Source organism: Astatotilapia calliptera, chromosome 3, assembly GCF_964374335.1.
Source record: "Astatotilapia calliptera chromosome 3, fAstCal68.1, whole genome shotgun sequence".
Classification (NCBI taxonomy): Eukaryota; Metazoa; Chordata; class Actinopteri; order Cichliformes; family Cichlidae; genus Astatotilapia; species Astatotilapia calliptera.
This window is the reverse complement of record NC_137424.1, coordinates 35,237,767-35,263,519: the sequence shown is the minus strand read 5'-3', so window position 1 is coordinate 35,263,519 and position 25,753 is coordinate 35,237,767. Positions and strand designations below refer to the sequence as shown.

The following is a 25,753-nucleotide window of genomic DNA, read 5'->3' as shown; positions in this document are numbered from 1 at the left end:
AGGGGAATTAAATGGAGCCAGGAGCCTATTTCCCAGCAACAAACACTCTTATGGCTGATGAGAAAGGTGATTAATTTCTAAAAACACCTTTAATGGTCTATTTTAAACCATTACAGTACATGGAAGGGAGGGCAGGGAATTGGACTAAAGGGCATATGAATGTGCTCAGCCTCTCAACCATTCGGTCAACCTGACTCCTTGAAACAGAGATGCCAATAAAAGTATGCATGAGTTGAGCCCATCTGAATTAAAGTTGTAAATTATGCAAAGGTTACAGATCCAGGAAGCCATCAACAAATCCATAGTGTTTGGTGAATCACGTGTTTACCTTGTTGGTCATAGAGGGAGTCTGCAGCCGTGGTTTTTTCAGAGGGCGCCTGGGTGATGGGTTTGAGGTAGCAGCGGTAGCCCTTCAGGATGGAGGCCATGAAACGAAGGAAGGCCTCTTGGATTTCCATCTCCAGGGCCGTCCTTTTCTTGTGCCAGGTGAAGTCCGCGTCCATGGGAGTCATGTCGACAGCCAAGCCATCCGGCATCACTGGGCGTAGCGAAACTAAAACAAGCCAGTGTGGTCAGTTTAAATAATTTATATCAATTTCTCAGCTCTCTCCTTTTATAAAGTGTCATTAAATGTACTCTTAATTAATAATCCGTTTATTAATTAGGTCTCCCCACATTTACTTTTCTGTAATAATGCTTGATGATGGAGATAATGTAATGATGCAGAGAGAAAATTATGAGAGTCACAGAACAATGAGGTTACTAACGCTGTTAGCATTAGCTTTCTGACCAAAATGCCTCAGGTGCTGTCAAAAAGTTCAGACAGGTCTATATAAGCACAGCGTATGAATGATTAGAATCAAATGCATTAACTGTTGCTGTTTTATAATGGAGACTGAGCATGCTCAGTGTGGATTTTGACAAAAGTGTTTACAGTTAAGCTAGCTAGCTTGTAAGTACTTTTTATTGCATCAAAAATTTGACATAGTAAAATAATTCTGATATTTTATCAACCGAGCAACCAGAAAAGAAAATATGAAAGCGTATTTGTTTTTTAAAAGGCAATAGCATATAGTTCAGATGCTTTTTTCCCCATTATGTAAAGTTTTGTAATGCATTGTTAGCTTTTTTTAAAGGTATAGTTTTATTTTCAGCTTTGGACTACCATATTTACTAAAAGAATACCATGATGCATTTTGTAATTTAAGCTTACAGTGTTCAGGTAAAGATTAAGAATCCTGTCCACGTTAATTGTGGTAACTTGGTATAACAGGTAAGTGATCCAGGTTTTGCTATACAAATGAGATGCTGTTTGTACCAGTGGCCAGCTGGTGGTGCAAGTTGCTTAGTGAGTTAATGAGACTCTTGCAAGGCTTCTTTGGGAGGTTCTTCCAGTTGCTGTGTTTCTTCTCATCTGACCTGTAACATACAAAACCACAAAGTTTGTAGACTGGAAAAAACCAAAAGACAGCTGAAAACAAAAATCTGGGCTCACAAATCTGCTGCTGAAAGAGTTGTTCAACATAATGAGAGCTGTTAATGTAGAAGACAAAGTGTGTTTTTCTCCAACAAAGCACAACATACAGGTAGATAGTGTTCGTGTCCAGATCCACACAAACAACATCTGGTGGGGGGTCATAAAGGTCAAAGTAGCGGGAGTCCACGCCCACTATAAATGGACACGGCGCATTGAGGACGCCTGCGAGAGACAGCGGGCACAGGGGGATGTAGGGACACTGCCACTGGAAGGGGAAAATCATCTGGAAGGAGACAAAAGCCAGAATCAGGATTATTACTCCCAAACAGATGTTTTTAAAGGGTTTCCCATGTGTAAAAAAACCCCAAAAACAACAGCAGCATATTTCTTTCCTTACTCACGAGCCCATTTTTTCATATTGCTCCACCCCTCAAGAACATCTATAAGTTGAACACCGAAGGTAAATAAGACAAATTTTGGGGGGGGGGGGGGGGGGGGGGTGTCACACTTGCATAACTGATCTATTGTAACAGCTGAAACCTATTTGGGTTGATTTTGAGAATTGTGAAATCCTTACTTTTCTGGAACTGGAGAATAAGCAACTACATTAGTGAAAAAAAAACTCAAGTTCAAAAAGCCTGAGTAGTGCCAGAGCTATTTGGATACTACGCTGCCTGCAGGCAGGGACATGTGAGACACAAAGTAATGATCAGCTATAAAAGCAATTTAAAATTGTCACAAGTTTAAAAAGGAAGTCATTAGCTTGCGGTTCTAGTCATTCATGACAGGCATTTTCAGCTAAAAGAAAGATGCTTTACTTTAACATTGTCTGGACTTCATGGTACTGTGTTGCAACATTATTAGGCAATAAATGGATAAGTGGAAACCACCATTACCAATACTCAATAGGGCTACATTATTGAGAGTTGAATATGTTTACAGTATTGATTACAGTGTAGGCGTCACTCCATTACTGATTTTGTGTCTACATAAATAAAAAAGACGTGCAGTGCTGCTCACATCACTGCTCAGAAACTTGTTCCTCTTCTTGCTGCTGCTTTTCTGGATTAAACTGCTCTACCTGACTCATCTTAATGCTCTTTCATTACAGCCATAAAACATAAGTGAAAGGAAATGAAACTAATAGTTACAGTTCCTCCATGTGGACCATTTGAGCTGTCTTTGACTAATTACTGATACTGTTACATATACAGCATATATCATTTACTAAATGTAGCTTATGTCACTGTGCTGTATCTCTCTCTCCATCTGCTTGTACATGTAAGGCTTGTCTGAGCATCGAGTGCCTAAATAACAAGCTGTGCATTCTGTAAGCTCTTAATTAGTGTTTTTATTTAAGTAAGCAGACAGTTTTCTTCTCTGCAGTTCTGATGAATGTTGACTCGACAATAGTGACTACTACTTATGTCACTTTAAAGGAAAGTGTTGGGTTATCCAAACACAGTGGAGTTAAACAGTGCATCTGCAGCGTGTTATTCATTTAATCCTTTTGCAAATATATTTTTGTTGCCGTGTTCCTTAATGAGATGTTATTGTGCAACACTTTATAGTGCTAACCATATGTTTCTTATCTAAAAAGTTCAGATAAGTCAAGGAAATGCAAGTGTCAATGTTTCGCATGTGCAGATTGAAAAGTTAAACAACTGCACAACTGAGACACCACAGCCTGCAGTCATAATGTTGTTTTCTTGACTTTTAATGTGTATGTTTTTCATTTTAATCACATGGTTAATATTAGATTGATTTTCAAAACAGCCCAGGCACTTACAGGACATATTCTGTATTTATGAGCAGAAACAGTGGCTGTGTGGTCGCTTTGCATGTCAGCACTAGGTCAAGCTGATGATTCATTTCTTTCCATACTGACAGCAAAGGCAATGAAACACTGCAGGCAAATATGAGCTAAATGGACTCAAAAACAATGATGTTATTTTCTTTCAGACACAATGAAAATAAATAGATTTCATTGACATTTTTTGTGGATGTTTATTTACTCATTTACACTCTGCCTGACTATGCTCGGATCAGCTGGTTCTTTTGTTTTGTGACATTTTAAAAAAGTGCTGCAAACAGGGACGTTTCAGAGTGCCCTCTGGTGGACAAACTAGGCGACGTCAATACTGATAATACAGCTGAAGGGTGTTTCTCTCGTCTCTTGTTTGTTTTTGTTTTCTCTCACCCCGTTTTCAGCCATTATAATTGTCGACACTGAGAAATGAACAAAATCCGAATTTTGGCCATAAATAAAAGACATTAAAACTAATCTAAAACTGTAATCAGACTAAGCAGGAAAAGCTTTGCTAAAATCCAATCCAGCAAATAAATTATATCTATTTGAGTATATTTGAATACATTTGAGTATGACAATATGAGAGTGCATGTTGGAGCCTACTCACAGCCACCACAGCCTCGGCCACTCCGGTGAGCACGGCGGGTCGGAGCGAGTGCAGCAGGATCTTGCTCTCCAGCAGGACAAAGTGCAGCAGTGTGGCGCAGTTCTCCGAGCCCAGATTCATCAGCAGAGTGCCATAGTCTGCCCCGCTGGCACGGAGGGAGAGAAGAGAGGAGAGGAATGAAGTGATGAGTTCGGACAGGGAACGGAAAGCACAGCAGAAAGAAAAGGAGAGGGAAAAATAAAGGGAAAAGAATTTGGAAACAGAAGAGTTCATTGCTGGGTCTGTAACCAAATGTAACCGGAATTAATCAAATGGGAAACAAGGAAAAGGCAGAAATACAGGCACAGAGTCAAAATAACACCATCAACATAAAATGTATTGTTTAACAATCTCGCTGTCTGCTTTACTGCTTCAGCTTGCTAAAGCGCTCTGTTTTCAGATGCTTTTTTTCATAATCTAACAAACCAATCATTTTAAAAGCCTTCATAACCACAACTTAAAAGTGACTGCCTTTTGTGCAGTAATTCTGTCTCCTTTAAATCTCTATTGTAGAGACTGCCGCACACATTACTTTGAATATCAATAGCAGCCGGTGCTAGCTTTAACAAAAGCCCGTCAATCACCATTTTTATGAGGTTTCAAGGTTGCATAAGGCAGCGTCCAGAACTACAAAAAGGAAAATAAAGTAGCTGAATTACTCATATCAGTTGGAAAATGGCAGAAGTAGCAGCAGAAAAAGGCTTTAAAAAAAAGACAACGATGCAGGAATTAGCTGAACATGTTTTTTTTTGTAGAGAAATGACTTTGTTATGCATTTATTGAGTAGGCAAAGGTACCTGAGCGGTAAGGGTGTACACACAGGCTGGGAGAGGATCAAAGTGTCGTTTACAGAGAGCTGCAGAGGACATTAAATAACATCAGTGACAGAAAAATACAAAAATATCACAACAAATGTTCCCTGAGTACTGCACATGTGGAAACTCTGATCTATTTTGACCGACAGCAAGAGAGAAAAACTCTGACCTGGACCAAGATTCTGGGTCTTTGTGGGGAAGGAAATGAGACATTGTGCATGAAGTGCGAGATGTGCCTGTTGAAGGAAATAATAAAACTCATGTTAGATGTTTCCTTTTAGAAGGTTGGCATTAAAGTGGCCAATGAATGATTTTGAAAGTTTCCACAGCTGCCAAGTAGTTTCCTACTTTTCAATAGGCAGTGGGTGCGGGCCTGAGACGGAGAACTTGTAGATGAACATCAGGAACTTGCGGAAGCACTCAAAGAAGGGCCAGCGGGAGAGCAGACAGATGCATTTATTGGTGTTCACAGGCCGGTTGGGGATCATCTTCTTCTCCACCGTGGTGAGAAGGCCCAGCTGGATCTTCTGCTTCTCGCTCAACAGATCTGCTGGATATGGCTCGTAAAACTGGATGGCTGAGCCATACACCTGGCAACAAGAGGTGGACGTTAAAGTGTTTGAAACATTTTGGCTCGGCGGAGAGTTTTAAACACTTAAATTTAAATCTTCCTTTGGTAGCTATGTCTTACCTTTTCACCAGAGGAGATGGTTAAGACAAATGTAGAAAAGACAGGCAGAGGGTCACGAGTGTTCGGTGCCCAGCACTCGATGTTGGCACCCATGGGCAAACAGAACAGAGGTACAGACTCTGACAGAGGGAAAGACTCATAGTCCTCTTCTGGGTAACGAAAGATTAGACCTGGAGCACAGAATAACACACAAACAAATAAATAAAAATCACATGATGAAACAATGTGGTCGTTCAAAGCAAGACACATGGTAACGTTTAAGTTTATTGAATAGTTTGAATAGGTCTTCAAACTTCCAGGCAGGCCTTTAATCCCAGTCTCCCTGCAGGGATTAAACTCTTACCTTTAAGAAAAGGGAGATCAATATTTTGCAACTCTGATGCTCTTACAGTCAGCAGCCTGTATAATTCATTTTGAGGAAATAAGAAGCTCAACTTGATGTCTGTCACTATGAAAAAACACACACATTCTTCTGAGCATGCATGGATGCACACACGTGTGTGCGTGCACAGCAGACGCACCAAAGGGCGTGGCAGGAAGTGCAGTTGTCCGAGATGAATAAACAGCCACTTCACAGGAAAAAGGCCGGCCAGAAGATAAAGCCAGCCTGCATGTTTCCACAGGGCGTGTATGTTTGTGTGTGTGTGCACATGTTAACCCTGATGATGTTACGCAACGCAGCGCTCAGAAGGCCAAACTACTGCGGAAGCTTTCAGTCAGTGAAAATGTCACCCAAAGATCAGCGATACACGCTGAAGGTGACCTAAACACGTAAGCAGTGGCCATTGTGACGACACACAATGCCCCAACACGTCTCGCTGCTGCAGTTTTGTTATCAGTGTTTAACATAAATGCACATTTTGGAAAGACTCATGACTGCAAAACATCCTCCCCTTTTCCTCCTGCCTGGACACTGTTTGTCCAGTATATCTAGTGTCCCTGCTGTCCCTCCTCTGCACAGGTCCAAACCATCTCAGCCTCGCTCTCCAAGTTTGTCTCCAGACTGCTCAACCTGAACTGTCCCTCCGATACACTCGTTTCTAATCTTGTCCATCCTGGTCAATGAAAGTCTAAGCATCTTCAGCTTTGCCACCTCCAGCTCGGCCTCCTATCCTTTTGTCAGTGCCGCTGTCCTTAAACTATACACGAGAGCAGGTCTCACTACTGTCCTGTAAACATTCCCTTTCACTCTTGTTGCAATCCTTCCATCACAGTTCACCTCTGACACGCATCACCACCCATCTCCACCCTGCCTGCACTCTCACACACCTCACCTGTGCACAGTCTGTTGCTTTGGATGGCTGACCCAGGTATTTAAACTAGTCCACGTGTAACCAACGGTTACATGTGCCTCTCTCATTCACACACACTCTGCTTGCTTCTACTGTTTAAAACACTATTATCTAACTATAACACAATAATAACACATCATTGTGTCAATAACACAATGATCAAAGTGATTTACTGATATATTGTATTTACTATTACTGTCAACCTTTTACGTTTTGCATAATATTACAGTACAGTTTTAACTAAGGCAAAACATTGTTTCAGTTATATATATTAACTACCTGCTCTTGTAAACAGCTTTAACACCACATGAGCAAATCATTTAAAAAAAAAAAAAGAGAGAGATAGTGAGGTGAAATCAGATGAATCAAAGACTAAAAACTGAATTACACGAAGACGGACACAACAACGTGACAGCAGTAACCACTGTTCAGCAGCTGCAGGAAACAGATAGCAGCTGAAGATGGCATTTTGAAACTGATCACTTTTACTCACCGGCTTTGTAACTGATGGAATTTGACGCGGACACAGACTTCTTGTAACAAAGGAACACGCTGGAGCCCCACTGAAAGACCGATCACACTCTTATTATGCATTTGAACTTTCATGAATGATGCTACTGAAAGAGAGCTAAGAAACTAAATTCAGACGCACCATGCCGCAGTTGAGGTTCTTGTCCACTTTGCAGAAGGTGTGCGGCGGCGTCTCGCCTTTGCTGGTGACGATGACGCAAATGTCCGTCACGGCCAGCGAATTCTGCGGCTGGACGGGTGGTGCTCGGCGGAAGGTGATGAAGATGCGCTGCGAGGTTGCAGAGCTGTTGTTGACATTCGCGCAGCGTCCGTATGGTGTTGCCTGGATGACCTCACACCCCTGGATGAGACGCTCCTTACCTTCATAGAGCACCCTGAAAGACAAAGAGTAAGTAAAAATGTTACTTTGTTTAATACATCTGAATATTTATTTATTTACTTTTTTTTTTCTCCATCAAATCCAATATTGCCAAAATCAAACTGCAACTTTAATCTGTTAAAGTTCACTTTACACATATTGTAGCCACGTTTGGTCTTCGTGCATATTCACTTTTTGTCCTCACTGAGGACCAGTACATAGTTTTACATTCACAGTTAGAGGCTAAACTCACCACCAACTTCATCTCATAAGTAGCAGAGCACCACCACACTGGTATGTGAGGTACAGACATGGAACTCAATGAAAAGAATCGGGGAACTGTTCCCAATCAATGTGATAAATAAATACAACTTACACAACCATAGAAGGATAAGAAGATCATAAATAAGAGAATGCAGGGACACTATGGGTGCTAATACAGCTTTGCCCCCCTGCAAAACCAAAGGAAAAAAAATAGCATCTCTCTCTGGTTGGTTATATTTTCCTAGCAGTAAATTTTCCAAGTAATGATCTTAACAGTCTGAAGTGAAGGTTTCCACAGAATCCTCCAAAGTAATTATTGACAGGATAAATTCCCAGGTGTCTTACGTCTATGCCTACTAGCTATTTCCATCTTCCGTGTACCAACTTTTATTTCCTGATTGGACGCAGACAATAGAAAACAGTGACAAACAGAGCAGCGCCGAAACTGATAAGAGGACATATTTGATATAAAAGAGATAAACAACTAAATTATTTCATAGATAAGAAATAAACAGCAGCTAAACCCAAAAAAGAGAAGACTGAAGTTGACAGAAACCTACAATCTAACAGAAAAGTTACCCACGTCTTAAAAAAAACAAACACATTTACTATTACTTGAATCCTGTGCTGCTCATAAGACCTAGAACAACATGCCTGATTTCAATCTCCATCTGCATGATATAAAGTCACCTTACAACATCACATTATTCTCTAAACTGCGTAGACGGTTAATCTGGACACTCTGTTACCACCACAAACTGCACACTAAATATTAACACATCACATGCTCACAGTCTTGGGAAACATATTTCCACAATGGAAAAACAAACATTAGCAATCAAAGAGTCATTTTCCTTCCTCCTCTTTAGGGCTACACCGATATCTGCCTCTTTAATTGCTAAATGCTCTGCTGTGTGGAGCAGCTACTGAGTCAGGTGTTTGCTTTTTAAAATCTGATCAACCTAAACAGTAACCGTGCAAGCTGTAAACCCCAAATAATAATCAGAAAGGTGCTAAAATGAGCAGGAACTGCAGGCGGAGTTATCTGATCTAAGGGTTTTATACTAGTAACTGTAGCTTTGAGTCTCGTAAGCTGTCAGAAACATGCTTACAGAAAAACACAGGAGGACTGATTTCTGTAAACTCCACGCAGCTTTGCTTCAGTGCAATTACGTAGTTAAAATGCAAGAAACTACAATTTCTTCAGGCGCACAAATCTGACAAAGCATAAGCACCGCACTGCTACTATATGAAAGCATCCTTCCCATGGGAAACAAAGTGTATGCCAGCGAGACACTAAATAAAGGGGTTAAACTGTGGCTCTGTGGTAAGAATAATCTCTGGTTCTCCTGTTTTACAGAGAGGATCAGTGTGTGGTCAGCACTGCTTACTTTATTCTGAAAGCTCTGGTTTCTCTTTAAAGCCTCGGTAAGTCTGTCTTCAGTGAGTGATGTGATTCAGACTTAGTAGCTGACTCATTCACATCCCAGACAGTAAAGTGGTTTTCGTATCCAGCTCACAACAGATTAAACCCTTTAGATGTTACAGCTAAAACGTTCTGTGCGCTACCTGTCTCTGCAACCTGCTCGCTCCCACGTTGAATTTCACACAGCCAAGAGCTGCAGTCTGGAAAGCAATCACTGCCCCACTGTGTTGGATTTTTTTATTTTTTGCATGACTGCAGGGCTTCTGTAGCAGCATGCTCCATGTCCTCCCTTTCCATCTGGACAATGCCATGTGGGAGGCCAAAAGCTTTGACTCCTACCCTCTACAAACTAGGACTAAAAACACACTTTTTGATCCACGGGTAGAGCCAGCCGTTGCAGATATAATAGTCCTGAAACACTCCATTTATTCTGAAAAGAGTGCAGGACAAATCAAAAGAGGCCGGGAGGACAGTTGCCAGCAAAATTCTCATTTAGGCAACAAAAACAGGGTCTTAATGGGCACGGTAAGCAGTCATGCTCTGGAGCCCCGGGCTGGGAATGTTGGACAACAGAAGGAGCGATAAATGATTTACGCTTCACTAGATTTACATTTATTCACTGGACAAGCGGAAGGTGGAGTAAAAGCAAGCATCTTCTCAAACAGCTTTTGTATTAAATTCACAAATTTTACATTAGGAGTCTAAATATTTGTTAACAGTAACCCGCAAGAAGACCACGCTGTTATTCAGCCTCATCAGAGGCATAAGTGTCTCAACTGATGATGAAAGTACAAAGCAGCTTTACAAGTTTACTTCTATTTTTTTTCCTATTTGCATGCTGAGGGGGATTGCACAATCTCATGGAGGAAATATGACTTTGCATACAATCTTCTGTGTGTGCAGGGAGTCACGGCTATAAAGCGATACCTAGGAGGAGGAAATCACATTAGTAGATTCCTTACAGAATGGAAATAAAGTCTGAGGCACCAGATCGACGTTTTTTTATTTAATCCAGTCTTGATTTTGCAGAGAGGAGGGGAATCTTCCAGAGAGGGAGCAGGAGAATGCTGGCAGTTGTAACTGGAATCTCCAGTTTGTTAGCAGGAGGAAAAAAACAAAACAAAAAAACCCCCCCCAAAAAAAACAGGCTTTAGACAAAGCTCAGGTGTGTGAAGAACGTGAATGCCTTAAGAGGTTGCATCACTGTTCTGAAAGATGCATTACTGCATGAGATACTGCTCCTTCACTCAGGTAACAGGATAAAATGCTGCTGCTGATGAGATGTAGATTAAAAGTTCGGCTTCCTGTGACGCTAGTAAGGCTTAGGGCATACCTCGCTGCGTGAAGTGAAATATATTGGAGTTCCCTTTTAAAACATAATAGTAGGAAGCAGGGAAATTTCTATTGTCAGATACGAGCCAAGAGGCGTGGCGGAGAGGGGGAACTTTGTCACAAAATAGGGGAGAGTGAATAAACAGCTAACTCGCCTACTTCCTGAATGTCTGCAGTAATGTTTTGTCAGGTATAAAACACAAACTGACAAACCTAACAGTGGCAGGTTTTGATTGGCAGGGGGGAACCCCCCCCCCCAAAAAACAAAAAAGGGGTTTTTGACAGTGACAGTCATCAAATGACGCTGCTGAAAAGGTTTTTTCATGTGAAATTCTGAATGATGACGTGACAGCACCGGCACACTAACGATCCACTTAGCTGATTGATCAGATTTTTCACCACAGGGCTGCTTTCTGCGTATGATCAACTGCCAGCATGTCAGCTAGCAATCTGCACAGCAATGACAGCAATTTGTAGCAGGTGTAATTGATCAGCTTGTTTCTCTTCCACACAAGCTCACTTCTCTAACCTGCCTTAATCACAATAACACAGCAAGAAATCAGAGCAGTAGGATGAACCTAAAGATTCACAACAAAGTGGATAAAAAAATAAATCTCATTCTTCATTTTTATATACTTGGCTGGATGAACCATACATATTTCATCTGTCTGAATTTACAGCTTACAGGAGAACTTGTGTACCGATTACATCATTTTAAACACATGAGTTTAAAATGATGTAGGATTTTTTTTCTCTCGTGCTATTCATCAGTTAAACCTAGTTCTAAAATTGCTAAATAACCCCACTTATAATGGTCTCCTCCTCCTGCAGGCAAATGGGCATTTGTGATTACAAACACCAGCATACTGTAAATAAATGGCTGACTCACCCGATGTCAATCAGCGGAGGTTTACCCCGTCCTCTCTTGTAGCAGAGGAAGAGCTCGGGGCTCTTGAGACTGCCATGATTAAGGTTGGCTGGCTGGCCGCTGTGGGTGCTCTCGATACAAGTGAAGCCTTCAGGCACTGTTTCCCCTGCTGACTTGTTAATGACGGCCAACTCAGTGATGGGCGCTTTGGGCCCGGTGGATTTAGTCTCCGACAGGTCCTGCTCCAGGGGCGTGGACTTGTCGGTCAGCCCGGCCACCACAAAGTAGTCGGTCACGCGGTGACCCTTGTCCTCAATCATGGCTGGATGTACCTGAGAAGAAAGAACAAAAAATTTACATTTTTGATTTCAACCTCATATACAGCAAAGCTTCTTGTAGCCTTCTATGCTATACTGTATTTAAATGTTCTTACAAAGCACATGGGTGTCAAACAGAATTAGCCTGCAAAAGACTCTAATCCAGTCCAACTGGGTGGCTCTGGAAAATGTGAAGGAGGGGATACATTTTGGATTTTTAACCAGTGGTACAGACCTCCATTTATGTAGTGAAGCAACAGATAAACAAATAAATGACAGAAAATTTCCTGTTTTTTCACCATCTACTGTAGAAATGTATGATTTATGATTTTAGGTTCAAAGTAAAACGGGACATATTCTGTCAGCTTTCAAAAAAAAAAAAAAGTTTTACAATTACAGGAGAGTGTGCAATGAGCTAACAGAGCATTTTCACAATTTTACACATACAATTATTACAATTTATCCCAAAGAGGCATGCTAATGTAACATGGTAGACTAATGTGCCTGTGTTAATTCAGCTCCATATTATTGTGTGAAGTTGCACTGGGTTGGGAGTGGTTTTGTGTGTATGTGTCACATTTTTGGTGAGCCAATGGCTGGAATGGGGTTGGACTAATTAGAGGCAGGTGTACTTGATTGCACTGATACACTGGTCTACTTATAGCCCACACTACAAACACTGCTGTGTCGTTTTGTCTCTGTGCAGGTATGTAATGTGATGAAATCAGATATGTTTGGGATGGATGGATTTTGTGCTATGAATTCTATAGTGAAAGTGTCGTTTTGTCTCTCTGTGCAGGCCAGGGCCTATTATATGCCACAGCCTAAAGGTAGCAGAGTTGCAGAGGCTGGAGTGACCACTGGCTATATGCTTGCAGGACAAGCAACGCACTGAGGAGGTCAAAAAGCTACCCAAGGTCTTGGATAGGATCCACAGTATTTACTGCCTCACTGCTCGTAAACACAAGATGGACACAGAAAGAGCAATCATGAAGCAGAAGATGAGCGCGTCGATCAACGGGAGCTTCTTCGTTCCAGTGGCGCCTCGAAAATCCCACGCTGCACCAAAGTTTGCACCAGATTGGGTTCTCAGGCGAGATAAGCTGAAAGACATTGTAGACCCCCTCAGGGCCATTCAGATGGTGGCGAACACACTGTCCATAGTGTTGTTTTTATTCCATTTAACATTTTATATCTTATGTATGGGCTATTTTACTATATGTGCATAAATATTTTACATGAATACATATCTTTTAAATTAAACAGTATGAATGTCCAAAGTCTTTTGTGTAGCTTGATGAAGTTCTGATCGGATTTCTTTGATCAAAGTCTGTGATAAATTATTGAATTGTGTGGTCATTTGCTTGTTCATGTCCTCCCACAACTCTGATTTGATCTGTTCCATATCCTTAGCATTACAGGTCTTGTATCTTTCACCTTTGGCAGCAAAACACTGGACCGGATCAACCATTTCACCATAAACGTGTTCCCTCAGGATTAGTTCTGCTTTAATTTCTGCAAAAGTCAACTGATCATTCATTAGAATTTGTTCTGAATTCACCTCTAAGGGCAGTGTCTCTCAAGCCTTCAACCAGATGATCTCTGAGAAGAATATCTTCGTCATTCATACCTCTAGGGTCCTTCCTCTTTAACCTGAGAAAATGTTCTAGTAATCTCAGTGCAAATGAACTGATGTCTTCATGTGTTTCTTGGCGAGCGTTGAAGAACTGAGAGCGCAGGACCGAAGCAGTTGTTTTATCCCCATACAACTTATCTAACTCATTAAAATTTAGCTCAGGTGAATTACGCTTCTCTGGTGCTAGAATTAAAATCTCTTTTAGCCTTGCCTTCCAAGCAACAGAGTGTTAATTCTGCTCTAAAATCTACAGGAACTCCTTGCAAAGAAAATGTTGTCTGCAAATTACTTTTCCATTCACCTAGACTAATATCTGAATCCTTCCCTCTAAATTTAGTTGTGACCATATTAAACATAGGGATCATACCAAAGGGCCTAAACCCTGCACTAGAAACTGGTGCTTCTCTATTTGGGCCAGACTGTGATTCACTCTGATCAGTCATCTTGCTTTTGCCCACTACAGATTATGGTAGCCAGATCCTGTCGGCAACGCCAGTTGTAACACACCCAAAGAAAGATTCTAGGTCTGACCAACCGTCTCTGTCGTGGGCAAAAAGATGACAGTCAATAAAATTCTAAAAGATAATTTATTGACAAAAAAAATATATCAAGAGATAAAAGATAAAACAGTCCAGTGTCCCATTTATGAATTATATAAAAAACACACAGTCCCAAGGCCAGAGCCAGCTATGCCACACGGCCAGTTGCACTCCACGTGTTGCCTGTAACAGGGTTAGAAGTTGTCCTTGGAGACCCACCACCCTGCAAGCATATAGCCAGTGGTCACTCCAGCCTCTGCAACTCTGCTACCTTTAGGCTGTGGCATATAATAGGCCCTGGCCTGCACAGAGAGACAAAACGACACTTTCACTATAGAATTCATAGCACAAAATCCATCCATCCCAAACATATCTGATTTCATCACATTACATACCTGCACAGAGAGACAAAACGACACAGCAGTGTTTGTAGTGTGGGCTATAAGTAGACCAGTGTATCAGTGCAATCAAGTACACCTGCCTCTAATTAGTCCAACCCCATTCCAGCCATTGGCTCACCAAAAATGTGACACACACACACAAAACCACTCCCAACCCAGTGCAACTTCACACAATAATATGGAGCTGAATTAACACAGGCACATTAGTCTACCATGTTACACTAACATATTTATTTTCCTAGAAAAAGCGAGATGTGTTGTTGAAACTGCACTTCGTTATCTTACATTAAAGACATGTCAGAGATTAAATCTGTAGTTAAACTTCTTTAAACTGACAGAAAGGCCAGATTGAAGATCAAAGTGGGCCGCATGTGGCACACAAGGTAAAATGACATCCTTAATGTGGGTCACGTACATCAAAGATCTGCAGGTCTGCAACTATAACTGCAGCAGAAAGTACGTCTTAGCCAGAAGAACATTTGACTTTGACACAGTAGGATGGGTTTCACATGCATTCCCCAGAAAATAAATACTGTGGTCAATGCAATGAAAGGATCCTTTAAGACTGTCGCACCCCACCGGAGCGCACACACACTAGGGAAACGCAAGATTTAACGAGGGGACTGGATCTGCTGGCATTCCCAAACACCCTTGTCACTGTATATCACCGCAATGCTCCAAACAAGTCGAGAGAGTTAAAGCTCTGGTGGCTGCGACGAGCCAAGGCAGAGCGGCCGAGGCTGGAGGAATGCTCAGAAATGCCACTGAGAGTGTAAATCAAGCAGACATCCAAGTCTACAAAACTGCTGAAATATGGTCTCAAACTGGGCTGGCACTGGTATAATGCGCCTTTAGGCATCGTGTATTGCATGTTTTCGAGGAGAACTTCTAATAGAAGTTTATGCTTTCCCAGTAAACCTTTGAGTCACAATGCCAAGTATAAAGTTCACTGTCAGGGACTTAGTAATCAGTTACAGACCAAGACGCAACACAGTCACACACTGCTGTATGGTTAAAAATGCAGAGAGCGATGGTTCATCCGCAGGATGGTTCTGCGGCTAAAACTAAAGAGTTTGTTTCCTGTTCAGTTTATAACAGGTGGTCCCTCAGTAGATAGTGAGGTAAATATGCATCTCAAATCTGCCACTTAAACAGTTAAGAAACAGAGCGAACAAGGAGAAGGTGACTTAGTTACTTTTTATAATTTCTCCCACAAGGGTTTTCACAATCAAATCACTTATTGAAGATGCAGCTTGAAGCCATAATTAAGTAGCATGGGATCATGGGATGTCTTCATCACTGCCAGTGATGATCTATCTGAAGTAACTCAGTCATTTATTGCTATTTCATTCTAATGAGCGAGCCACAAATGACGTTAGTTTGAGTAATTCCTGAAGATCATATAAGCCAACGACGACCCATAAAGCCACCACAGACAACATTATGAGTTAAAATCAATAGTGGGTCAGCCTGCCACTGTTCTCTTTACTAGCATGTTGATTATTGTCATAATGTTATACTCGGCAGGAAACTACAAATAAAACAGAGCGGTACATTAAATATAATTATGTATTTCTCCTGGTCTTTACATTTTTGGAAGCATAATGTAAGTAGGCAAGTGAAGAAATATATAAAACCAGTCATTTTGGGGTGTTTAAAAAGGGAAAAGGTTCCACATTAGAGTCTTAAGGCAAGCGCGTCTATGCCCTCTTCAAAGAGCTTTTAGGACCAACTCAGGAAGTTCGGTTTTTCCACTGGTGAGTCAGCATCTGCAGCAGGACAGAAAAAGAAGCCACTTTGTACAGCCACAGACAGCCCTGAACTTTATGACACAGCTTAATGCAGTTCTTTGTAGTCTTCTTGTTTCTATTTTTACCGGTCGACATGATAACGCACTGCAATAATGCCACGGTATTATCATGAAGCAACAATGCAGGCAATCTGAAAGTTGGGAGAGGTAAAAATCAAAAAGAATACACGTGAGGCTACGTTTGTGTGCAGGAGGCTGCAGTTCAAGGTGTGGTAGATCGGCCTACCTGGGAGGAAATATTCAGCTACAGTGAGGCAAACGCACCAAACACACTTTCCACACAGTTTCAAATCCTTTCTAGATTCTCAACCACTGACAGCATACATTCTGGGACAACCACGGTATAATCTGTGTCACAGACATTTCAAGTTATGTTTCATTATTGTCACACAGGACATGACTCATTGAAACGAAGAATTCATGCAGTGCCACTTTCTGGGCTCAAACTTGGCTTGCTGCCTATGAGAATGTGCCAAAATTGATTTGTTTCGAGAAGACTGCCAGCTCTACGGTCCAGGTAACTTTCAACAGTTAAAACTGGACATCTTCCCAGGATATGGCCTCCTTTTCATTACAATGCTGGGAAAACGCTCCAGTAAAAAGAGCCGAGTGCAATGCGTCAACACAGCCATTTAAGCAGCGAAACCAGTAAAGGTTAATGTCGTGTGGCGGAATGATTTCTACTTTTACCACCAACAGAAAACGCAATAAAAAAGTGCATTAATGAGGACAGGAGGTAAGAGGCAGGAGGGATCCGCGATCTATCGAGATCTATCTGACCGGGTTTACTCACTTCAGTCAATAACGTCTATTTATCTCTGTACTCATGGCCGTGTGTTTATTTGCTCTACGTTTAGTCATGTCCCCGATACTTGTTTATTTTTGTGTCTACATATCACTACTATTATGTGACAACATCATTGCAGAGGCAGAGTTAAGACTTATTGCTCTGAAAAGATTTACTGCACAGTATCCATGGCTACATCTCACTTGTCAAAAACCTGTTTAAAAGCAAAATGCCGTTTTCTCCATATTTGCACAGCAACAAACCACACTGTTAAATGTGCTCTCACCAAAGTGGCCAATAAATGTTCTCTGGTGGTTTAAACATTGACTGGATGGGCTTTCTGTGTTTGTGGGTAAATAAGTGCCTCTTTACAGCCAAAACACTTGACATGGAAAATGGTCCAGGGAGTCTGTTACAAATGAGCAGTTGTTTCAAAAGTTTAGTCCACAAACATGAACTGACCATCAGCTTCTAAGCCAGTAACTGAAATTTAACGTTTATTTTAATTTACAATTACAATATGCTAAACCCATAGACTGTATGTAAAAGATGGATATAGTCAGCGGTGCACATATTAGTTTATAAAATACATCTTAGGAGTTTGGAGTCTGATATTGTGGAGCCAGAAAACAAATGAGTTTCAATTTATCAGCTAATTCCAACTTACCTCCAAAACAAAGACCCTACATTAATACAAAGAAAACAGAGAAACCCCCAACAAGAGCAAGTGCTTTGGCGACAGTGGGAAAGAAAAACTCCCTTTTAACAGGAAGAAACCTCCAGCAGAATTACGCTCAGGAGGAAGAGCCATCTGTCACGAGCAGTTGGGGGTGAGGGGAGGAAGACAGGACAAACACTCGCAAAAACATACATTCTTAGGTGGTCTGCTAGAATATTTTAACCACACTGAAAGAAACATTTGTGTAAGTAATTAATTGAAAAATATACTAAAAACAAAGTCAAGATAGTAGTGGTGGTAGTGATAATGGTGGTGGTGGCAGTGGTGGAGAGGACAAAGGCAGTAATTGTGAGGTGCAGACAGTACAGTGCCAATGTTTCCTAATATCATTAAGCAAAAAGGTGTAAAAATACATAAAAAGGAAAAAATAAAAGTATAAAAATTATTCACCTAATTTAAGTTCACACTACTTTCTCCCAAAATTTCTCTTTGTCACCACACGTTATGTTGGCTTTATAGTACCACATTTGTATCTGTTTCCATGGGTATATGCTACACAAACCACAACAGACCACAGCTTAATGTGGAAGATACTCGTGTGCAGGTCAAACGCTGATTGGCTGAAACAATAAAGGAAGTGACTGTGGAGTTAACAAACTGCAGAAGCGTGAAAAACCATCAAAGACAGCATGAAAAGCACAGACATGAAGAACAGTCAGAGTCATTTCAGCTCTTTGTATCTTGTAACTTGGCTCTTTTCTCTGGCTGATTGATAGACCAGCAACGGCTCCCTGGTGACAGCAGACAAATATGAAACCTCAAAAAACCATAAAACCATGAAAAAGCCATTATACTTAATTTATGGTGCTGCAAGTGCGTATTTGCCTACGAAGAGAGGTTTTCAACCAATGGAAACGTGCTGCCTCCAAATCTCAACTGCACATTGTTCGAGTGTGTCGGCCGTATGCTGATTGGTTGACAAGTTGACCGGAAAAACTGAGTTCACGGCACCAAAAATACAGACAGCAGCTCCACGGACACTTTTCGTTATTTTCAATACTCAGTTTCACTTCAGCTCTTTTTATGTTAGAACTTGGCTCAAATAAGAGCACACGTCAATGCTCCCAGAGGAGTCAAGCTAGGCTAAACACTTAGTTGAGCTGTGGTGGCGTAGGAGCAAGAGGGACACACGCATACACATTTATTTCCCATTAAAGGGGCTATGCCAGCAAGAAAGCAACAAAGAGTGGCAGTGGCCAAAAGAGTGAGCGGTGAAAATGAAATAAAAGCAAAGTTCAAAGCTCCCAGTGTAGACACAGTGTAAGCCCTCGTGTACTTATGCTAAAGGGAACTGCAGTTACTTTGAGCAAAACCTTTTATGTTATGATCATTTGAGCCATAAGATAAAAATATTGATTATAGCTGGATACAATACAAGGAGGGAGTTGGGTAGGTTTGACTACCTGAATATATCCCTAATGAGATACAGTGAGGCAAATGAAATGTAATTTTCATCGACTGCCTTCATTGTTACAGTAGTTCAGGCTGTGGACCAGTCATGTAACAGCAACTACTCAACAGTGCCTCGTTTTCTTGTATTTAGAAGAAAGTGATCAGCAGGAAAGGACTTTAGGTTCCTTTTCTTGACTTGTAAGAGTCGGCTTTGCTGGATATCATGCACAGTTTAACCTCTGCATGCCATCTCCTGTAAAACAGTCATGCTGGCATGAAAAATATCAAGGCTGTGAGTCATACAGCTTCCTAAGATAATTGGCATAGATTACCACTTAGGGGTTTTGCTTCCCTGTGAATTTTCACTAAACCAGTGAAGCACTTCACAAAAAATGCTAAAATACAACATCGAGGCTGGCGTGCCATTCATGACACTTGGTATGACATTTTGCTTTCATGCAATTAGCCCCCCTTTTTTCAAAAAAAATAAATTCAGTACTGAATTAAACAAATGCTGCAGCGAGAGCACTGACAGGGACTAGAAAGGGAGAGCATGTTTCGACCAAACTGGCTTCTCTTCATTGGCTCCCTGTTAAATCCAACATCCTTAATCAGGAATAATCAAGCGTAATCTTATCTTAAAGAACTCATAGTAACATATCATCCCAAATGAGCACCCCTCTACTCTGGAACCAGCACCCAGTTTGGATCCAGGAGCCAGACACCCTCTCTACTTTCAAGACTGGGCTTAAAACGTTCCTTTTTGATAAAGCATAAAGTTGTGACTGCATCAGGTGACCCTGAACTCTCCCTTAGTTACACTACAATAAGCCTAGGCTGCATGAGGCTTCCCATGATGCACTCTCTATGTATTTACACAACCCTCTGCATTTAATCATTAGTTATTATTCATCTCTGGCTCTCTTCCACTCAGTGTTTTTTGTCCGCCCTTCTTTAAACCCTTCTAGAGAGTCCTTACTGTTAAACCGGGGTTTTTCCCTTCCTACTGTCAACAAGTGGATGTTCAGGTCATATTTGTATTTTTGTAGGCTCTTTCCTTACAATATAAAGCACCTTGAGGCACCTGCTGCCGTGATTTGGCACTATGTAAATAAAACTGAACTGCGGTTATCATATTACCTAGGTTTCACTGTTGTGCTGCATTAATATTATTTCTAATAAGTTAACAGAAGTTAATGCAGGTTGACGTAAATACTTGTTGTCATTTTGAGCCATGATCAATGACATCCACCACAGAGAAACCACCGCATATCATTTCCTGTTTTCAGAAAATGGGTCATTGAAGGAACACGTTATTTGCTGTTACCAGGTTGCTATTAGAACTGGGATTAATCTGTGATAGTTTATACTACATTGATTGTGTGCACTAAAGAGGGTAGGTTAGCCACTGAATAGCTCATACAGCTACTGATATCTGTCACTGTGGAGCACAATCAGGTCACATCCACCAACGGCACTGACATTGCTTATCTTCTTTTCTCGCAGGGCCAAACATCCCCTGATGTCATCAGGTGCGCCCACAGTGGCGGGCACAATACTTTAAAGCATGAAGCCCTAGAGAGTCCCACGTGCATTCACCACACGCCCCACAACCATACAAATATCTCTTCTCGACAGCTTATAATACATGCCGCTGCCATAGCAACCGAGGCCCAACAATACCAGGCTGCACGACCCTGAGCTGCGACTAGTGTTACTCTGGCTGAGGAAATTGATCTTTCAAGGGTACATTCAGCTTAGCTGCCATGCTCTCTGTAAAGGCAGACTCGGAGACTTCTGAAAAAAGCCTAGTTTTAGTTTTAGACATACATGAAAGACAATAGCAGCAAAGCAAATTTTATTGCCACCTTTATCGTCTGGCGAGCAAATAAAACTATGTACTCGTCTTAAACGCCGGTGTTGACAAGAAATTAGAGCTAAAAGCTTTAAAGTATTCATAAACAGAGGTGAAAGCTGCATCCGGGGTTGTCTGCCCTTTTAATGGCAAGCAACATGAGAGGGATGGGGCGAAAAAAATACCTGTTAATCTGAAGAAAATCTTACAGTGCTTATGGTTCAAGGGTCAAACTGGCAGACAAACTGTTCCATTACATTTTCACTACACTGAAGTCTTGTGTTGTAATTTGAGACCATGCCTCTAAAAAGGTAGTGCCCTGCCCCTCCCTTTCCATTTGAAAACCTGTTCCTCTGTTACTCGTGAGGCCTGATGATCGTGTGACACGCTCTTTGTCTGGTTTTCACTCAGAGAACCGTGACAAAGACAAAAAAACCTCCGACCAAAAATGATCAATTTATAGCAATACTCTCACTGAGAGTTAAAGATCTAGATAAACTGATTATCCCATCATATCCACCAAATATTAAAAAAAAAAAAAAAAAAAAAGGAGGATGCAAACTATTTTGATGGAAAGACAATTTGTGCCTTTTCAGCATTCATAACCACCATTTTTTTTTAAATCAATAACCCCTGAAAAAGCCAAATCAACAACTCCTGGAGCACAGCTTCCTGTCTTAGTTGGATTTGCAGTGACAACAACTGCATTGTCATCCCTCAGTAGGGCTTGTTTGTAATATAATCAGAACTTTCAAGCAACTGTGATCAATAGGGAGGGGACAGGGAGGGCACCTATACAGATATTATGGGACCAGACAAGGTGCAGTGAATACCCCAAAATGTAAAATAAAAAAAGGAATCCGTATCTTGTAATACAACATTTCAAATCAGCTCACTAACAGTACTCTAAGCCATTCATTAAAATACTGGATTTTCCTGCACTACAAAGGAGTTTGTGGGGGACACTGGTCTTAACTCACTTGCAAACATGCCAAAGGGACCTCAACAACCCCTGAGGGCAGAGGGAAACTCAAGTTGGCTAGAGAAATGCAGAGAAAGGGACAGAAAAAAAACAGAGATTTCTCTATTTAGGTGGAACCCCTTACTCTATCCCCTCATGGTATGCCCCACGATGATCTCATCCCTTTTACACAAAAGAGCTTGGAGGCTCGTTCCCCAGGGGGGGGAACCAAAGAGCCTGTCTGCGATTACGCGCATGCACAAGATTGTGTGTGTTTGTGCGCGATGCTGGACAACAGCGAGTGCTGTGTCCGTCTCGGTTACTTCAGCAGGAGCCCTGCCTTGCACATCCACTCACAGCTTGCCTGAAACAGCTGCTGAGCCACGCTGTATCACACTCTACAGCACCAGAGCCTGCTTCAAGTGGCACTCTGTAGTTCTGGGCTTTGGATGATCTGAAGAGCAAAGTGGCCCTCTCTGCCACCTGTCATCACAGTGTGCTGTCAGTGGCTTAGGCCAGACTGAGTACAAGGTGCCAGTGAGGTGATGAAACCGCCACTTTACAAGGAGACAACCACAGGAGGGGGAGAGAAAAAAAACATGGAATGCTGCTTTTAGGGCAGATAAAGGAAAGCCGGTAGAGCTGATGTATGATTGCATTCATACGGCGTGAGCTGGAGTATGCACGCACATACATAGTTGGCTGTTAAAGTGCGGTCTAGAAATACCTCACTCTGCTCATTAATCTCAACAGCACGCTGTGATGAACCTAAAAGCCAGACTTAACAGAAGTGATCCACATCAGCCTTCAAGTAATTACGACAGTAAGGAAAGTCTTTCAGAAATGTTCCAACAAGGTCATGTGCACTTGCAAGAAATGCCTCTTACCATTCAATATTTGCTGTTCAGCGTGTGTGTGTGAGAGAGGTGGAGTCTGTGTGATAGCTCGGCATTATCAAATCCATATGCTAACAACACCTCCCTCTCTCTGTAGTGCTTGAATAAAGCCGAAGACCTGCCGTGAACGCTGCTTTTTTTACACATAAATGTCTACATAAAGTTCAATTTCATGTAAGCACAGACGGCAGTTGTCAACAAGCTTCTCAGAATAGGCATCTGGTTGGCAAATCACACTGATGACAGACAGAACGGATGACGCTGCTTGTTGTTGCTGCTGCTTCAGGCTATTTGAATTTGAGCTTTTGGGCATCAGCTCTAACTTAAGTTATTAAAAAAAAAAAAAAAAAACCCCACCTCTATATTTCACAATTTTACAGGTTTTAAGCAAGGTGTGTCTCCCACTTGTAACAGATTATTACATATTTACATATTAAAAAATGAACTGAATCCCTGCTGTTTCAGCACTATGACAAACACCCATATTGTCTGCTCCCTCCTAGTATGTTAACTCTAAATCTTGAACTCTAAGCAGTCCAACACTTTCAGAGATAGCATCAGCGCTAACGCTAAAGGCAGTCAGGAGTGACGTGGAATGAATTCTAATGAGCGGAGCAGAAAATTTTCCACTTTTCTTCCTGGATCACAGTGGGTCTCTAATTCCACTGTGTGAAGCAGGTGGGGTTGTTTTTTTCTTTTTTAAGAAAACGAGGCACTTTACTGAAACCTGTCAAAAGCAGCATTTAGACCACACATTCCCTCAAAAATATGACTATTTACAGTTAAAATCCGCTTGGGTAGATGCAAGGAGCGAAGGCAGGCTTAGCAGAAACGTCACAAGACTGCCTCCCTCCTGAAGCGTGACAAGCCGGTGGACACAGAGCATTCTTTCCACTGTAAGGAGACGGGAGAGAGAAGGCAAACTCATTGCTCGTACTAACTAGCTGGGTCTACACCGACTCAGAGGGAGAGCTACTGAAAGAAAACAACAGACATGCTGGCACACCACAGCAGAGTACAAGGGTCAGAGGAGGGAAGCAGGTTACCTGAGAGGGAAGAGGAGCGGATTACAAGTGCCTTCCTGCTGCTCTTTGGCTACAAACAACTATGTTGAGTTTGGTTTAACTTAAGAGGTGCAAACAGGCGGCTTAACAGAACGCACAGTGCTTCTTCAGGTACACATTGGCTCCAAAGAGACAAGAAACCACGATCTGTCCGCTAATTGTGTAGAAACACCTTGAGAAAAGAAAAAAAAAAAAAAAGTGTGACTGTAAATGAAATGGTAAGCCTGCAAAAGCGTCCTTGATTCAGATATTACAGCATTGCTGGCACTAACCTCTGAGCTCTTCATGGAGGAAAACTTTCTTTACACAAGCACAAATATTACACAGTGAATGGTTTATACAAACACTGCGAAATCTGACTTTGAAAGATTTTAAATAGTTGAAAGGCTGACCACATGTGCTTAACGCTGAATACTGAAAGGAAACAGAAACGAAAATGCCATTAAAGACACACACAAGAGTTTCTCTGCAACCTCCGAATGAGCTGAAGATACAGACAACTAAAGCTCGAATGATATTAGGCTATTTGGCGATATATCAGTATCAGCATTTGTAACGGCCAATACATGAAAATTTAAAGAGTACAGAAGCTATGAGAGAAACACCCTTTAATCAAGTTATGAGTGTTGATGTTACGTAGCTTGTCCACTAGGGACTCACCAACAACAACTAGCTAATCCAATCTGAGTTGGACAGATAGTTAACTGATAATCCATGAGTTGTTTCGACAGTAAAACACGACAATTCATAATCAGCACTGTCACATTATCTTAGTAAGGACTCATAAATAAAGACACGCAACAACTGTTAATGAAATCTGTTTATGTTCTGTGCGTCTGGCAGAAAATGAAATATCGGCCGATGTATCAGATTTTTAAATCATCAAGTATTGGCATCGGTCTTAAAAATTCTGTATTGATCAGGATGTAGAGACACCTGGTGAAAGAGGCAAAGAAGCAGGGCTGAAAAAGACAGCAGACACAGGTGAGACAGAGTAATCCATGTCTCGGAAAATTTCAGTTCCAGCCAGCCAAACCCCACAAAACAGTACACACCAACGGCAAACAGCGAAAGAAGCTAGATGGTCAACTGGACACTTAACATAGTACATAACTGCCAGCTTGATCCCATTTGACTGCAGGCTGATTATGTCTTATGACAGCATTTATAGTAGGTTTTAGTGACAGTGTTGGTGTGCTTGACAATCTCATTTTGCAACAAAAAAGAATCACTGAAGTGAGATAACTTTATCTGCTTAGATAAAACAGATTGGAAAAACAACAACAACAACAACTTTGAGGACATAACTTACAGTTGAAATAAAAGATGATAAATTGTATTACGTGTTTTTAGCTTATCACAAAATGTTAAAAATCAAGCTATCATCAGATCATGAGTGAAATATTGTGATAATGTATTGTGGGGGTCTGGTGATTCCCACTACTTAACAGGAAATGTTAGTGTATTCTGCCTACTTTTTGTTTTTCATATTTATGTATTGCTATAACAGGAAAACTAAAAAGAAAATGTTAGCTAACTGAGTTTATTTAAAAAAACAACAACTAGGGTTCTAAGTCGTTAGTCTGTCTTCAAAAAGTGAGCATGCCATGCTGGGTGGTATAATTTGATGGAAGGAGTTAAAGCAAGCAGGGGTGGTTAACACTGTCAAAACAATGTGACTCAAACAAGTTGAACTTTCATTTATAGAACGAATCATTCATTGACATGAAAGTGTCAGTTGATGTTGGGACTCCTGGAAAATTATTAATAATTTTCCAATAAGCTCTTCAAACTCTGAGAAAACTGACAGTGAAAGTGTGGGTGATAAATCAACCTGAAAGTGTCA

General features: G+C 41.3%; 1 protein-coding gene and 1 long non-coding RNA gene across 5 annotated transcripts in view; one reads left to right on the top strand and one right to left on the bottom strand.

Moving 5' to 3' along the window:
• dennd4c (DENN/MADD domain containing 4C) overlaps positions 1 to 25,753 on the bottom strand; it is a 39,876-nt gene that overhangs the window by 12,428 nt on the left and 1,695 nt on the right. For all 4 annotated transcript variants that reach the window (XR_013906997.1, XM_026161735.2, XM_080299932.1 and 1 more), the window contains exons 2-12: positions 11,532 to 11,842; positions 7,384 to 7,636; positions 7,225 to 7,294; positions 5,440 to 5,609; positions 5,097 to 5,338; positions 4,918 to 4,984; positions 4,731 to 4,789; positions 3,895 to 4,039; positions 1,585 to 1,760; positions 1,319 to 1,419; positions 329 to 553 (exon numbers count right to left, since the gene is read on the bottom strand). Coding sequence is in view for 3 of the 4 variants with exons in the window: in XM_026161735.2 (XP_026017520.2) it covers positions 329 to 553; positions 1,319 to 1,419; positions 1,585 to 1,760; positions 3,895 to 4,039; positions 4,731 to 4,789; positions 4,918 to 4,984; positions 5,097 to 5,338; positions 5,440 to 5,609; positions 7,225 to 7,294; positions 7,384 to 7,636; positions 11,532 to 11,830 (1,807 nt within the window). In the remaining variant the exon portion in view is untranslated. The remainder of the gene's footprint in view (positions 1 to 328; positions 554 to 1,318; positions 1,420 to 1,584; positions 1,761 to 3,894; positions 4,040 to 4,730; positions 4,790 to 4,917; positions 4,985 to 5,096; positions 5,339 to 5,439; positions 5,610 to 7,224; positions 7,295 to 7,383; positions 7,637 to 11,531; positions 11,843 to 25,753) is intronic.
• Positions 7,514 to 13,180, top strand: LOC145426289 (uncharacterized). Its single transcript, XR_013906998.1, has 3 exons — positions 7,514 to 7,650; positions 12,627 to 12,864; positions 12,921 to 13,180. It is a non-coding gene; the product is annotated as an uncharacterized LOC145426289 (long non-coding RNA).